This window comes from Pantherophis guttatus, chromosome 3 (genome assembly GCF_059756535.1).
Source record: "Pantherophis guttatus breed Tessera chromosome 3, ASM5975653v1, whole genome shotgun sequence".
NCBI classification, from domain to species: Eukaryota; Metazoa; Chordata; class Lepidosauria; order Squamata; family Colubridae; genus Pantherophis; species Pantherophis guttatus.
This window is the reverse complement of record NC_142065.1, coordinates 82814707-82828812: the sequence shown is the minus strand read 5'-3', so window position 1 is coordinate 82828812 and position 14106 is coordinate 82814707. Positions and strand designations below refer to the sequence as shown.

The 14106-nt window shown below is 39.0% G+C and overlaps 1 protein-coding gene and 1 long non-coding RNA gene across 4 annotated transcripts in view; one reads left to right on the top strand and one right to left on the bottom strand.

Annotated features, from left to right (window-relative positions):
* EVI5 (ecotropic viral integration site 5) overlaps nt 1-14106 on the top strand; it is an 83426-nt gene that overhangs the window by 48048 nt on the left and 21272 nt on the right. For all 3 annotated transcript variants that reach the window (XM_034437238.2, XM_034437236.2, XM_034437240.3), the window contains 4 exons: nt 229-363; nt 1922-2062; nt 2514-2672; nt 13346-13492. In XM_034437238.2, coding sequence (XP_034293129.1) covers nt 229-363; nt 1922-2062; nt 2514-2672; nt 13346-13492 — 582 coding nt within the window. The remainder of the gene's footprint in view (nt 1-228; nt 364-1921; nt 2063-2513; nt 2673-13345; nt 13493-14106) is intronic.
* LOC117677198 (uncharacterized) overlaps nt 1-14106 on the bottom strand; it is a 42597-nt gene that overhangs the window by 15830 nt on the left and 12661 nt on the right. The window contains exon 2 of the long non-coding RNA XR_004594689.3: nt 10926-10962. This is a non-coding gene — a long non-coding RNA (uncharacterized LOC117677198). The remainder of the gene's footprint in view (nt 1-10925; nt 10963-14106) is intronic.

Genomic DNA, 14106 nt, shown 5'->3' with positions numbered 1-14106 from the left:
AGAAAACGAAGGTGTACATAATATTAAACTTTTGAAAGGAGTAGCATTGTCTTTGTTGTGATGCTGTAGGTCTGGTGAGAAATATTTTAGCAAAAGAAACTTTACTGTTTCTAATATTACAGCTTTTAAAAAAGTCTTTTTGTCTGCTTTATTATGTGCATGATTTTGCATTTTAAGATATCTCCTTTCCTTCTGTTAACACCGATGTTGGATTTACTTGCTCTGTAGCATAAGAGCAGTTCCCACCACAGTGAAGACTTTGTGCTGCAGTTGCAAAGAGAGTTGATCGAAGCAAAACTAAGTGAAGCCGAATCACACAGTGCCCTGAAGGAAATGCAAGATAAGGTTATTGAGATGGAAAAAGTAAGTCAAACTATGAACACTCTGTAGAATCAAAGTTTTCCAAATCCTTTGACCATTACATACTTTGCATAACAGAATAATAGAATTGGAAGGGACCTTGGAGGTCTTCTAGTCCAACCCCCTGCTTGAGCAGGAGACCCTGTCATTTCAAACAAATGGTTGTCCAGTCTCTTTATGAAAGTCTTCAGTGATGGAGCACTTACAACTTCTGAAAGCAAGCTATTCCATTGGTTGATTGCTCTCACCATTAGGAAATTTCTCCTTAGTTCTAGATTGCTTCTCTCCTTGATTAATTTCCAGCCATTGTTTCTCGTCTTGCCTTTTGGTGCTTTGGAAAATTTATTTTCCATTGAATAGAAAATTGAATAGAATTTAAGGTACATGATAAATATGGGTCAGTTTTAATTACTTTAAAATAAAATGTTTGTTCATGAAATGTTTGGATGTCCATAATTAGATTTAGTTGAAGATATTGAAGGACCATCTCATCCATATATTTCCATCTGTGCATTATATTTAGCATCAGGTACATTACTGTGTATTCAATTATTTTCAGTACCACGGTGGGGAGATGACATGAGTCTTCTATTGAAGCACTCAAGAAATGGAGAATCCTTTGTATAGAATTTTGACCCTTGCTATAAATTATTAATGCAGGCTGAGGATTTGTCTCTTTTTATTCTTTTCTATATATAAAAACAGTCAAGCTAACTTTGAATACCTAAAATGTATTGTAATTTATGTTTTTTTTTTTTTATTGCATCCTGAACTGGGTGTGATGATGTTGTTTGAGTGTTGGTTAACTGCCATTTCCCTACAGTTCAGACATAATTGTTGTCTATGCAGGAAGATAATAGTTGAAAGAAAGTACAGTAAAAAAATAAAAGTTGCCTTCAAATTGGAAGTCAACCCTTCATTACTGGTGGCTTCATGGGAAGATCCACATAGTTTTCTTGGCAGCTTGCTTGCCTACCTGCTTGATTTATTTGATTCATGTTCCATCTTTCATTTAGGAGCTCATAGCATTGTATATACTGCTGTCTCCTATTTTCCTCCAGAGCAACAAGTCTGTAAAATGCATCGTGCTGAGATGAGAAGATGACTGGCTCAAGCCACTCAGACAGCTTTTGGGGCTGAGGGTGGACTCATCTAGGTCTCCTCTAGGATCTAGGTCTCCTGATTCAACACTGTGACCACCTTGCTACAATGTGGGAATGGCTTGGTGTTACTTTCTTCTGGGTTGTCTTTTCAACTTCCCAGCCTAAGCCTATATCCTTGGAGTTCTCCCACTCAATACTTCTGAGCCCAAATAAGGTCAGCCAAAGAGATACTATCTTCTTTAGAACTTTCATGTTGTCATCATTACAGTTCTTTAATCACTACAGTGAAGAAATAAATAACATGCTCCTTCCAAAAAAGAAAGGTTTCCCTATTTGAGGAGGAGGGATGGTTTTTACAGTATATTCTGAATTGTTAAAGCATAACTGCTAGTGAATTATCCCGTAGCTGCAAGAGGTAGATGTTGCGCTAATATTGTGCCTTTTGTCATTTTCTGCAGAGGAACAGCTCTTTGCCTGATGAGAATAATATTGCTAGACTTCAAGAAGAATTGATTGCAGTGAAACTAAGAGAAGCAGAAGCTCTTACGGGTTTAAAAGAACTTCGGCAGCAAGTTAAAGATTTGGAGGAACACTGGCAGGTAATTCTGTGCAGATAAACACTAAGCTCCTAAATCAATTTGGCAATAAATTGTTTATGGTGGAGTCCATCAAAAGAGCAAATGAGTCAGTAAATGAACCCTATGTTTTGGTTGGGAGAGCCCAACATTCATTTTGAGCTCTTGCTTTTAGCAAACAAGAGTTTATATATTTTTTTTTCTTAAAGCTGATACTGTTTTAAACCTCCTGGCTGAAAGGCAGCCTTTCTCCAAAACATGTTCTCAGAAAGAACTGCTGTTGAATATAGCTTGGTGGGAACAACTGTGAATGAAATTAAAGCCCTATATTAGCTTGTATTATTCTATTGCTGAAATGTAAAATTTGAAAAATAACTCTTGAGCACAGCAGCAGATATGGAGAAACTAAATATTGCACTGCGGAATAAATAACAAAATCTGTGGAAGTATGTTAAAATATAGCCATGTTTTTTAGCGTCATCTCATTCGCACTTCTGGAAGATGGAAAGACCCACCTAAAAAAAATACTGTAAATGAACTTCAAGATGAGCTAATGACAGTCAGACTCCGAGAAGCAGAAACTCAAGCAGAGTTAAAAGAAATAAAACAAAGGATGATGGAAATGGAAACTCAGGTAAGAAACAAAAATTATTGAATATCTGGTGTTGCATAGTATATCCATGAGAACGCAATATTTGAAAAATGAAATTACTAGTGTTTTTTGGGACAGGAGAGCTCATAACCCTATAATTTAAGGTACCCTCCATCTGTGATGATCATTGGATGATTTTGGATTATGTTCCCTGTTTTCCCCGCATAAAATTTCGTAAGGTTTAATGGGAGGACAAAAAAAAATACAGGTAGTCCTCGATTTACAACCACAATTGAGTCCAAAATTTCTGTTGGTGAATGAAACATTTGTTAAGTGAGTTTTGCCCCATCCTAAGACTTTTCTTGCAGTTGTTAAGTTAGTAACTCGGTTGTTAAGTGAACCTGGCTTCCCTATTAATTTGGCTTGTCAGAAGGTCACAAAAGGTGATCCCAGGACACTCCAACCATCATAAATATAAATCAGTTGCCAAGCATCTGAATTTTGATCATGTGACCATGGGGATGCCGCAACGGTCGTGTGAAAATGGTCATAAATCACTTTTTTCAGCGCTGTTTAACTTTGAATGATAATGGTTGGTCCTCCATTTCCGGGTATATCAAATGTGATAGGTATCAGCAAATCTTTGCTTCTTTTTTCTTTTGAAGAGTTCTCGGTACACTCTAGAACAGGCTTGTCAAACTGGCATGCAGGCCACGCCCACCCCGTGCTCCGCAAAGGCAAAAAACATTGCGATATGTCACGATTTGGCCCATGATGCGAGCAGTTTTGACATTCCCTGCTCTAGAACCTTAATAAAACCCATTTTTCTTCTCTGTAATCTGCCCCAAATTCTAAGGGCAGATACAACTTAAACACAGACTGTATTTATTTTAACTTGCTTTATAAAGAGTTTTACACACTACCTTATGACGCCTGAGTTGGGATCTCATCCATATAGGTATTGCCTAGAGCAGTGATGGCTAACCTTTTTGCCATCATGTGCCAAAAGCGTGGGGAGCATGGGAGGGTTGCTTGTTTGTGTGCCCACACCCATAATTCTATGCGCCCTGCCCCCCCCGCACATGCACGTGTGACACCTCCCTCCCGCACTCGCCACACTTTTGGCACTCGATGGCACAGTTGGCCCAGTAGGCCCATTTTTCGCCCTGCCCAGGCTCCAGAGGTTTTCTAGGAGCCTAGGGAAGGCAAAAACGGCTTTCCCCACCCTCCTGGAGGTCCTCCGGAAGCCAGAAACGGCCCGTTTGCTGATTTCCGGTGGGACAGGAAAGCCCGATAATCAGCTGGCCAGCGCACGCATGTGTGCCAGAGCTGAGCTCGCGTGCCCACCGATGTGGCTCCGCGTGCCACCTGTGGCACGCGTGCCATAGGTTCACCATCACAGGCCTAGAGTATTTTTCCCCCCTCACCACCGATATGGGCATTTTGTTTTTTTATTTTCAAATGTTTATTGTTGGATGTTTACAAGTAGATCTTTAAATGATATGTTTTGAATATGAATACTTAGATCCAGAAAACACACATTGAGAATGTATCTTCTAAATTAAAACATTTAGCTTTTTGTTAAAGGGTAGATTGCTTTGCTTTTGGTCCAATAGGGCCTAGTATGTTATAACAGTAAAAAGCAATGATTGAAGATGCAGGATCTAAAAAAAGAACAACACTGAGCAATTTTATGATATAATAGTACTGCATGTTAAAAAGCAGTGTGAATTTAAGTTCATTTATGACTTTTATCATGTTTCCTAGTTTAAACAACGGTTTTTCTAATCTTTTCAGCCAGTAGGGGGTATAGGTGTTCTGTGTGATCATATATAAGCAATGCATATGCACACACACACACACACAGACACACACATACAGGATCAAGTGTTTATACACATTGGGTAGGCAAGTTGTGAAGATATTGTAGTTCTTCAGAAATTCATGAACTACAATTCCTGGAGTCATTCCCGCTGGATATGCTGGTTGAAGCTATTAGGACTTGTCACATTTAATCCAAAACAGCAAAACCTAATGAATATAACATACCCAGATTTCAATCAATTTACTGTTTAATTTTGATTTGTGTCTTGTTTATGAGAAATAATAGTTTATTCAAACAGGTGAACCTTTCATCAGGATCAGCTAGACTTATGGCCATACTGATCAGGTTAGCTATGTAGATTAGATGTGGCCATACCATAGGTAGATGGGGATGGGCTTTTCCAGTGATGAAATGTAAAATTTGTTACTACCGGTTCTGTGGGCATGGCTTGGTGGAGGGTAATTTGATGGTGGGCGTGGCCAATGTTTTTTTTTTTAACTTTTAAAAGCATTTTTTTCTACAACCTCTTCGGCCGATGAGGTTGCGGAAGAAATGCTTTTAAAAGCCTCTGACGATCAGGCAACTCAGCTGGGATCGTCAGAGGCTTTTCAAAGCATTTTTTCGTACAACCTCTTTGGCCGAGGAGGTTGCAGAAAAAAATGCTTTTAAAAGCCTCTAACAATTAGGCAATTCAGCTGGGATTGTCAGAGGCTTTTAAAAGCATTTTTTTCTACAACCTCCTCGGCCGAAGAGATTGTAGAAAAAAATGCTTTGAAAAGCCTCTGACGATCCCAGCTGAGCCGCGCGATCATCAGAAGCTTGTTTTTTTTAACTTTTAAAAGCCTTTTTTTGGCCGAAGAGTTGTAGAAAAAATGCTTTTAAAAGTAAAAAAAAAAAAAAAGCCTCTGATGATCGCGCGGCTCAGCTGGGCATGGGGGCCCCCCCCGCAGGGATTTTTGCTACTGGTTCTCCGAACCACCCGTCACCATCGCTACCAGATCAGGCAATCCGGTCCAAACCAGAAGCATTTCACCCCTGGCTTTTCAATTTTTCCAGGTTTTTTTGGGGGGGGTATCTTTTTTTAATTATATAAAGCCTACTTTATAGTCAATTTCTACAATTTTGGAATGTACAGGTAGTCCTCAAGTTACAGTTCATTTAGTGACCATTCAAAGTTACAGTAGCACTGAAAAAGTGACTTATGACCTTTTTCACAGTTACAACCTTTGCAGCACCCCATGATCATGTGATAAAAATTCAGGTGATTGGCAACTGGTTCATTCTTATGACCATTGCTGTGCCCGGGATCACATGATCCCCTTTTGTGCTGTGACAAGCAAACTCAGTGGGGAAGTCCGATTCACTTAACAACTGAATTAGTAACTTATCAACTGCGGTGATTCACTTAACAAGGAAGATCGTAAAATAGATAAAACTCAATTAACAAATGTCTCACTTAACAACAAATTTTCGGCTCAATTGTGGTCGTAAGTCGAAGACTACCTGTAGTTCAAAATAATTAACATATTTTAGCTTGAAAACATTTATCCAGACTCCTACTTATATATTAATATATTCTTCCAAAAAGAAACCCAAACTCTGCATGACTAAATCAAATCAGTTAGTGCATTTGACAGTCTAATTCCTTAAATTTCCAAGAAAGAAAATATGGTTTTCTGATACATTCATTGAATAGTTCAATAGACTTGTAATATGTTACGCAAAATCAGTGTAGCCATATTGTACATTGAATTAATTTCAACATTAATTAAATGGGCTACCAGAGCCCTGTCAGCACAGCAGACTAAAGCACTGTTATTAACATCAGCTGCCTGTAATTACTGCAAGTTCAAATCTCACCAGGCTCAAGGTTGACTCAGCCTTCCATCCTTTCTAAGGTAGGTAAAATGAGGACCCAGATTGTGGGGGCAATAAGCTGACTTTGTATAAAATATACAAAAGTATGAAGGCTATTGCTTAACGCATTGTAAGCTGCCCTGAGTCTTCGGAGAAAGGCGGCATATAAATCAAATTAAAAAAAAAAGTCCAAAGAAGCAAACTTTTTTTAAAAATTTGGATCCATTGAAGTTCCTTTATTGGCTATTCTGACTCTATTCCATAAATCATATCAGTAATTTTAACTTTAAATATGTTTTTCAATTATCTAAAGATAGTTCTGGAATTCTGATAAATTATAACCTTCTTGTCCTTGGTGGACTGTCTTCGAACATCGATCTATTTATATATCAGATCCCAAGGAAGGAAATTATGGTAGATTTTTCTCCAATTGATGATTTATTTTGAATATTTTCTGGATTGTTGAACCACCTCTATCAAATTAGGCAAAGATGTCAAAATATATATATATCCAGAATTGCTAGAATATCATCAGCATATAAAAATAATTTTCACCCTGAATCTGCCATTGCCAGAATATCTGCCAGTGATACTATAAAACTACCTAAGAATGATTGCTAATGGTTTAAGAACTGTCAAATAGTAGTGGAAAAAATAAGCAATCTAATGGGCACCACACTGTAATTCTTCAGCTGATCAAGAAGTAAAATGAATAAAGAAGGGGGAAAAAAAATGAAAAAAAATCAAGAAGTAAAAAAAAAAAGTGCCAATCAAGAAGTAAAAAACAATAGGTTGCAACTAATACATTACAATCTATTTAATAAAAGAAGACAAAAAAACTATACTTGGAGATAATTTACTCTGCAAAATTAATCTGAATCATGTCAACAGTTTTCTAGCATCCTAATATATTAACTCAGCAAAATCCAATTTATCTGGAGCTATATACAAAACACATAGTGAGTGATAAAAGTAAATTGTCCAATAGTTGTCTGTTTTTGATAAATCCAGATTGAAGTGGGTGAATGATGGTAAGCCTACAATCACTGAGCCAACAAAAATTAATATTTACATTAATTAAAAAGAAGGGTCTATACCTTGCACAAAATTTAATAACCTGATTTTAAAGTCAGTGTTCTATAAGCGCCATAAGAAGGTATCAATAGTTTATCAGATTTAAATCATTTTAAACAATATTGAGTCAATAAATCTATAAGAAATGTATACCATTAGAAATTTAGGATGTTGCTTGTTTAGGATGTTGCTTGTTTCCTATCCAGATCAGGCGCTTATTTGAGGCCACATAATTGTAATCCAGTCCAAACCAGTCCTCCTACAGCACTCTGCCGGCCAAAACAGACTGTGTGGAGGCCTTGCACAGCCCGTTTTTGGAAGCTGGGGAGGCGAATAATGGGCCACACGGGGGCTTCATGCGCCCCCCCATGGGCCATTTCGGCCAGCAGAGGAACTGAGGGCCAGTCCTTTGATATTTCCAGGCCAGCCCCACAGGCCAGATTTACGCAGATTCCGAATCTGGCCCACGGGCCTTGAGTTTGACACCCCTGCCATAGAGCAACCGATAAACATTATTTAAATATATTTCCCATATATTTTTAAATAAGATTTCTGTTTTTCTCAGAAGCATAAACAACAAATAACCTATGTATTCAAGCCTTATAAGCCTCCACTGGGAAGATACGAGACTATTCCTGATTACTGTACCAATTTCATTTTAAACACATACAAAGGCATATAAAACCAAAAGTACCCATAGGTGTCAAATCTGTCAGATCAGCCAGGCCTCAAATATTTAGATATGTTAAGAAAACAACATAGCCTTAGGGAATTAGGGTTGAAAGAAAGGTACATTTCAGACAGAATTGATTGATAAAAAAAATGCACAATATAATGAAAAGGAAATACTGCAGTTCAAGATTCATATGAAACACTTTATCTTTTATGTGGCTGCAAAAGATCTCCACACATTTTTGTCAACTTTTAAGAGAGCTGCTAAATTTCAAGAGATTAGTTTACATCTCATTCAAGAGGAGGTGGTGCAAGAGTGTAATGAGAAAAAAAAAAACACCTAAATTTAAACACAAGGAAAAACTATAATCAGCCTTGATTGCAAGATGGAGCAAAGTACCCATAATCCTCAACTTACAACCAGTTTGCTTAGCGACCGTTCAAAGACACAATGGACCTTTCTAGGAATACTAATGATTTGGTTCTGAAGTTCCAGTGGTCAGCTTTTTACATTTTTTTTTTTTTTTAAATTTGATTTATATGCCGCCCTTCTCCGGAGACTCAGGGCGGCTTACAATGTGCTAAGCAATAGCCTTCATCCTTTTGTATATTTATACAAAGTCAGCTTATTGCCCCCACAACTGGGTCCTCAATTTACCTACCTTAGAAAGGATGGAAGGCTGAGTCAACCTTGAGCCTGGCGAGATTCGAACCTGCAGTAATTGCAGGCAGCTGGTCTTAATAACAGGGTGCTTTAGACCACTGTACTACTAAGGCTCTTCTTTAACAGTAACAAGAAATTACATTAACAGTAACAAGAAATCCAGTAGAGTGTAGAAGAGAAAAAAGCATTATATCTGTGAGGCTTACTCAAAAGCAGGGAATGTACAGTATATTCTGGAAACAAGACAGCTGGATTTTTAAAAAATGATAAAATTGAAGAAATTGAACATTGCTGTTAAGAAAGAATTGATTATAGAAGCTAATAAAAAAGAGAAGATCTGGAAGCAGGTAGAAAGGCATAATATAAAAATGAGTTGTTGTAGAAGAAGCAAGAATGCTAAAAAGGATGACTCTAGAGAAGATAAAAGTAAAACAGAAGAGTTTGTCATTTGAATTGCTATCCTACAACAATAGAAAAATTAGTAATAGAGGCATTAGTAAAAATGTCAGGTTGAAGCAGTACCTAAGAAATAGTTGGTGATTGATACCATGTTTCCCCGAAAATAAGACTCTGTCTTATATTTTTTTGAACTCTGAAATAAGTCTTATTTTCAGGGAGGACTTATTATTTTGAGGCGCGTGGAGCAAGACAGGGCTCCTCTTCCCATCTTACCCGATTTCCAGCTGTCTCCCTAACCCTAACCAGAGGGAATGATGGGGACCAGCTGCACATGCGTTTAAATATTTTGGGGGAGGCCTTATTTTCAGGGAGGGCTTATTTTCGGTGGGGGCTTATTTTAGCGCATGCGCTCAAAAGCCCGATTGGGCTTATTATCCAGGGAGGTGTTATTTTCAGGGAAACAGGGTACTACTAAAAAAGCAGAATGCCAGGCAAAGCAGAACAATCAAGACAAAATTCTCAAGAAAGTGAAAAGTATTGCAAAGGAAGAAATGATGAATCAGAAAAATAAGGAACAATGGAAAGTCCTCTTAAGGTCAATAGAATCATTATCTTCGGTTCCATAATCACATGAAGAAAAAGCTAAAGGGTCTTTAAGCTTTTACAAAAACAAAAAACAAAAAAAAAAATCCACCATGCAAATGTTATAACTTCAGCAGTTGCAGTTAAATAGAGTCTGTGAAACTATAGGTTTCCCCATATTTTTAGGAAAAACAGAATAAACCATAAACATTCAACAGAAAGACGAATGCTAAATTAAAATCTGCAGTTGATAGTAATGTAGCACTTAACAGAAATAGAGATGGCAAAGAAAAAAGAGAGAAAAAGCAAAAAGCAGCAGCTGTGAAAGTAAAAGATAAAATAAAAATGCAATGGCTAATGCTTCATCAAACAGGAAATACTATATATATAGTATGTATTTAATATTTTAGGGCAGAAAAATGTCTTATACTTAACACACAATGTCTTAGAAGTTTATCAGAGTTGAGCTTGAAGGAGAAAGGGAGCAAATGTGATAGAATGATAAATGACTGATTCTGCAAAAAATTGTGGGAGAAGGAACATGTTAGAAAAGTGTGGCAAACAAATCAGGAGGAATTTTATAGTAGTTAACCCAATCGACACATTATATTAAAAGTTATAAACTGTCATCATCTGATCAAGTGAGCTGTGCTCATGAAAGCTTATGCCTTGTAATAAAGTTTGTGTTATACTATAGTAAAATAAATAAAGGGTTTACTGGGTAATTACTTATAAGGATGTAGGCATAAAATTATGAAAATAGAGAGAGTAGTAATAAAGGTGGTTTATTGTGGTGGAATGTAGTCTGGAATCCCAGGATGAAGGGCTGCTTTTCAGAGGGTAAAGAGGCAGCAGATTGGTTAGCAGGAAAGGGGTTAAAAAAGTGAAAAAGCACTGAAAAAAGTGACTCACGACCGTTTTTCATACGACCATTGCAACATCCCCAAGGTCATGTAATCAAAATTTGGTTGTTTGGCAATGACATGTATTTATGATGGTTGCAGTGTCCCAGACTCATGTAATCCCATTTTGTAACCTTCTGATAAGCAAAACTAATAGGGAAGCCAGATTCCCTTAACAACCGTGTCACTAACTTAACAACTGCAGTGGTTAACTTAACGACTGTGTCAAAAACGGTTGTTAAATGGGGTAAAATTCACTTAACTCTTCTGCTTAGCAGCAGAAATTTTGGACTCAATTGCGGTCGTAAATCAAGGACTACCTGTAATTCCACGTGAGACGTTCTTGGGACCCAACATCTATCTATTTTTTTATTTATTTATTTATTTTATTAGATTTCTATACCGCCCTACTCCCGAAAGACTCAGGGCGGTGCACAGCCAAACAATAAAAACACATACATACAAAATTTAAAATAGAATAAAATCAAATTAGATAATTTTGGCCCCAACAAATTTAAAACCCCAAACTTTTAAAACCAATTTAAAATTGAATATATAAAATACTAAAAGATATTTAAAATTTTAAAAATCTTTTATAAAAGAGGGAGAAAATTAGGCCAGGCTGGCCTGGTGAAATAAAAAGGTCTTTAAGGCGCGGCGGAAGGTGCGCAGATCCGGGATCCTCCGTATCTCTGGGGGGAGCTCGTTCCAGATAGTAGGTGCCCCCACAGAGAAGGCTCTCCCCCTGGGGGCCGCCAGTCAGCATTGTTTGGCTGATGGCACCCGGAGGAGCCCCTCTCTATGGGAGCGTACCGGCCGGTGGGAGGCTATTGGTGGTAGTAGGCGGTCCCGCAAGTACCCAGGTCCTAAGCCATGGAGCGCTTTAAAGGTGGTAACCAGAACCTTGAAGCGCACCCGGAAGACCACCGGGAGCCAGTGCAGCTCGCGCAGGAGGGGTGTTACATGGGAACGCCATGTCGCTCCCATTACCACCCGCGCGGCCGCACTCTGCGCCAGTTGGAGCCTCCGGGTGCTCCTCAAGGGGAGCCCCATGTAGAGAGCGTTGCAATAGTCCAGGCGGGAGGTGACAAGGGCATGAGTGACCGTGCGTAACGAGTCCCGATCCAGAAAGGGACGCAACTGGCAAATCAGGCGAACCTGATGAAAAATCCTCCCAGTCACGGCCGTCAAGTGCTCTTCTAAAGACAGCCGTGAATCCAGGAGGACGCCCAAGTTGCGAGCCCTCTCCGTGGGGGCCAATGATTCGCCCCCAATAGTCAGTGATGGCGTCAACTGACTATATCGGGACGTCGGAAACCACAGCCACTCGGTCTTGGATGGGTTGAGCCTGAGCCTGTTCCTCCCCATCCAGATCCGTACAGCCTCCAGGCACCGGGACATCACTTCAAGGGCATCGTTGGGGTGATCCAGGGTGGAGATGTACAGCTGGGTGTCGTCAGCGTACTGATGGTACTCCACCCCGAAACCACGGATGATCTCGCCCAGCGGCTTCACATAAATGTTGAACAGGAGAGGCAAGAGGACCGACCCTTGTGGCACCCCACATATGAGGGGCCTCGGGGTCGACCTCTGTCCCCCTGTCAACACAGACTGCGACCGGTCAGAGAGAAGGAGGAGAACCACCACAACACAGTGCCTCCCACCCCCAACTCTTCCAACCGGTGCAGCATGATACCATGGTCGATGGTATCAAAAGCCGCTGAGAGATCTAACAGGACCAGGACAGAGGAGCACCCCCTGTCCCGAGCCCTCCAGAGATCATCTACCAACGCGACCAATGCCGTTTCCGTGCTGAAGCCCGACTGGAACGGATCCAGATACGTCGTTTCATCCAGGTGCTGGGGGAGCTGTTGCGCGACCACACTCTCAACAACCTTCGCAACAAAGCGAAGGTTGGAGACCGGACGATAATTTACCAACATTGCCATCTATAGGGGAAAAGAGAGTATATATTGAAAGGTGGTCCTTGCAAGAAAGTAAATTATGAGTCTATAAACAGACATGAAGCAATATACATCCCACATTATCTCATTGGAGCATCTAATCCCATGTTATTTGTTGTTATATTATTATCATTATAAAGTTTTCATTGTTTATAAAAAACTGGTCCATAGCTAAGATAAATTGTACCATTTTCAACCATATAAAACCTGGTTTTACTGTAAAGTTGATTAGTTTGGCTTTCTGCAGCTTTTTTGACCAAGTATTCAAGTCTATACCATCACAATGCAATATTCCAGGTATTACGATTTGGGTGTTTGATCAGGTGCTATCGTATTAGGAGCTTCATGTAGAAAAATAACAGGCTGAGTTTTGTGCCCCCAGGTGTTTAGAACCTTCTAGAACACAGATGTCAAACTTGCAGCCCATGGGCCAGAGGCATCATACGCAGGCCATGCCCACCCCAGCTCTGCGAAGGGAAAAATGTCATGTGACAGCAACATGATGTGGCAAGTTTGACACCCATGTTCTAGAATGTTAGTTTTGGAAATATATCCTGCTTGTAGGCAGGATATATTTTGAACTGTGTTTGGAAGGAGGGCTCATTGAAGATGTTTTTAAGATAATTCAGAATTGCGTGTAGAACTTAAAAGCATTATTTTTGAGCCTTGATCACTGTTACCTCCAGGCTCTGTCGTCTGTATTGATTTATGCTCCATTTCAAAGCATTATATTGGCTGAATGGCAACTAATATTCGTCTGCCTCATTCTTCATCAGAACCAGATCAATAGCAACCATTTACGGAGGGCTGAGCAAGAGATCACAAACCTTCAAGGAAAGGTCCAGTATTTGTCTGCACAAAACAAAGGGCTCTTGGCACAGTTAACTGAATCAAAACGAAAGCAAGCAGAGATTGAATGCAAGGTACGGACAATGGATAAATGAATTGTATTGCATTGAATATTGTATCTGTAAACTAAAAAAAAAAATCTACATTAATTGAATTAGTGTAACCGGACATCTTTTTCAGGAAGAATGGTAGATTTAAAGCCTAATTATCATTAATATTGGGTAGCATTTATTAAGTTGTCAAATAGCATATCATTTATACATTAGATGAAGATTTTAATTTTAGAAAATCATGTATCTTATCATGCTTTTTTTTATACATTTATTTTATACATTATATAGCTTTCTAGGAAGTGTAGTGAGATGCTCTATACAATCTCCTAGTTTTCAATGATTAGAGTACTAACTTAAAGTACTGGGTTTATTTCATAAAAAAGATCAGATATTTTTCTTCTCACGGCTTGGGGAAAACTTTGCAGCTTTTCTGCACCATGCATACAATCATGTTTTGATTAAACAGAGTGGTATTGCGATATTTATTGTTTGTATGTGTATCCCATACATTTCCTTGCCTGTAGGTGATCCATTGCTGTGTTGTTATATCTGAACAAATGCTAATCCAAATTTCTGATTGTGTCACTTATTTGGGTTTGGGTTTTATTGGGTCAGACACGACTTCGCAACTAACA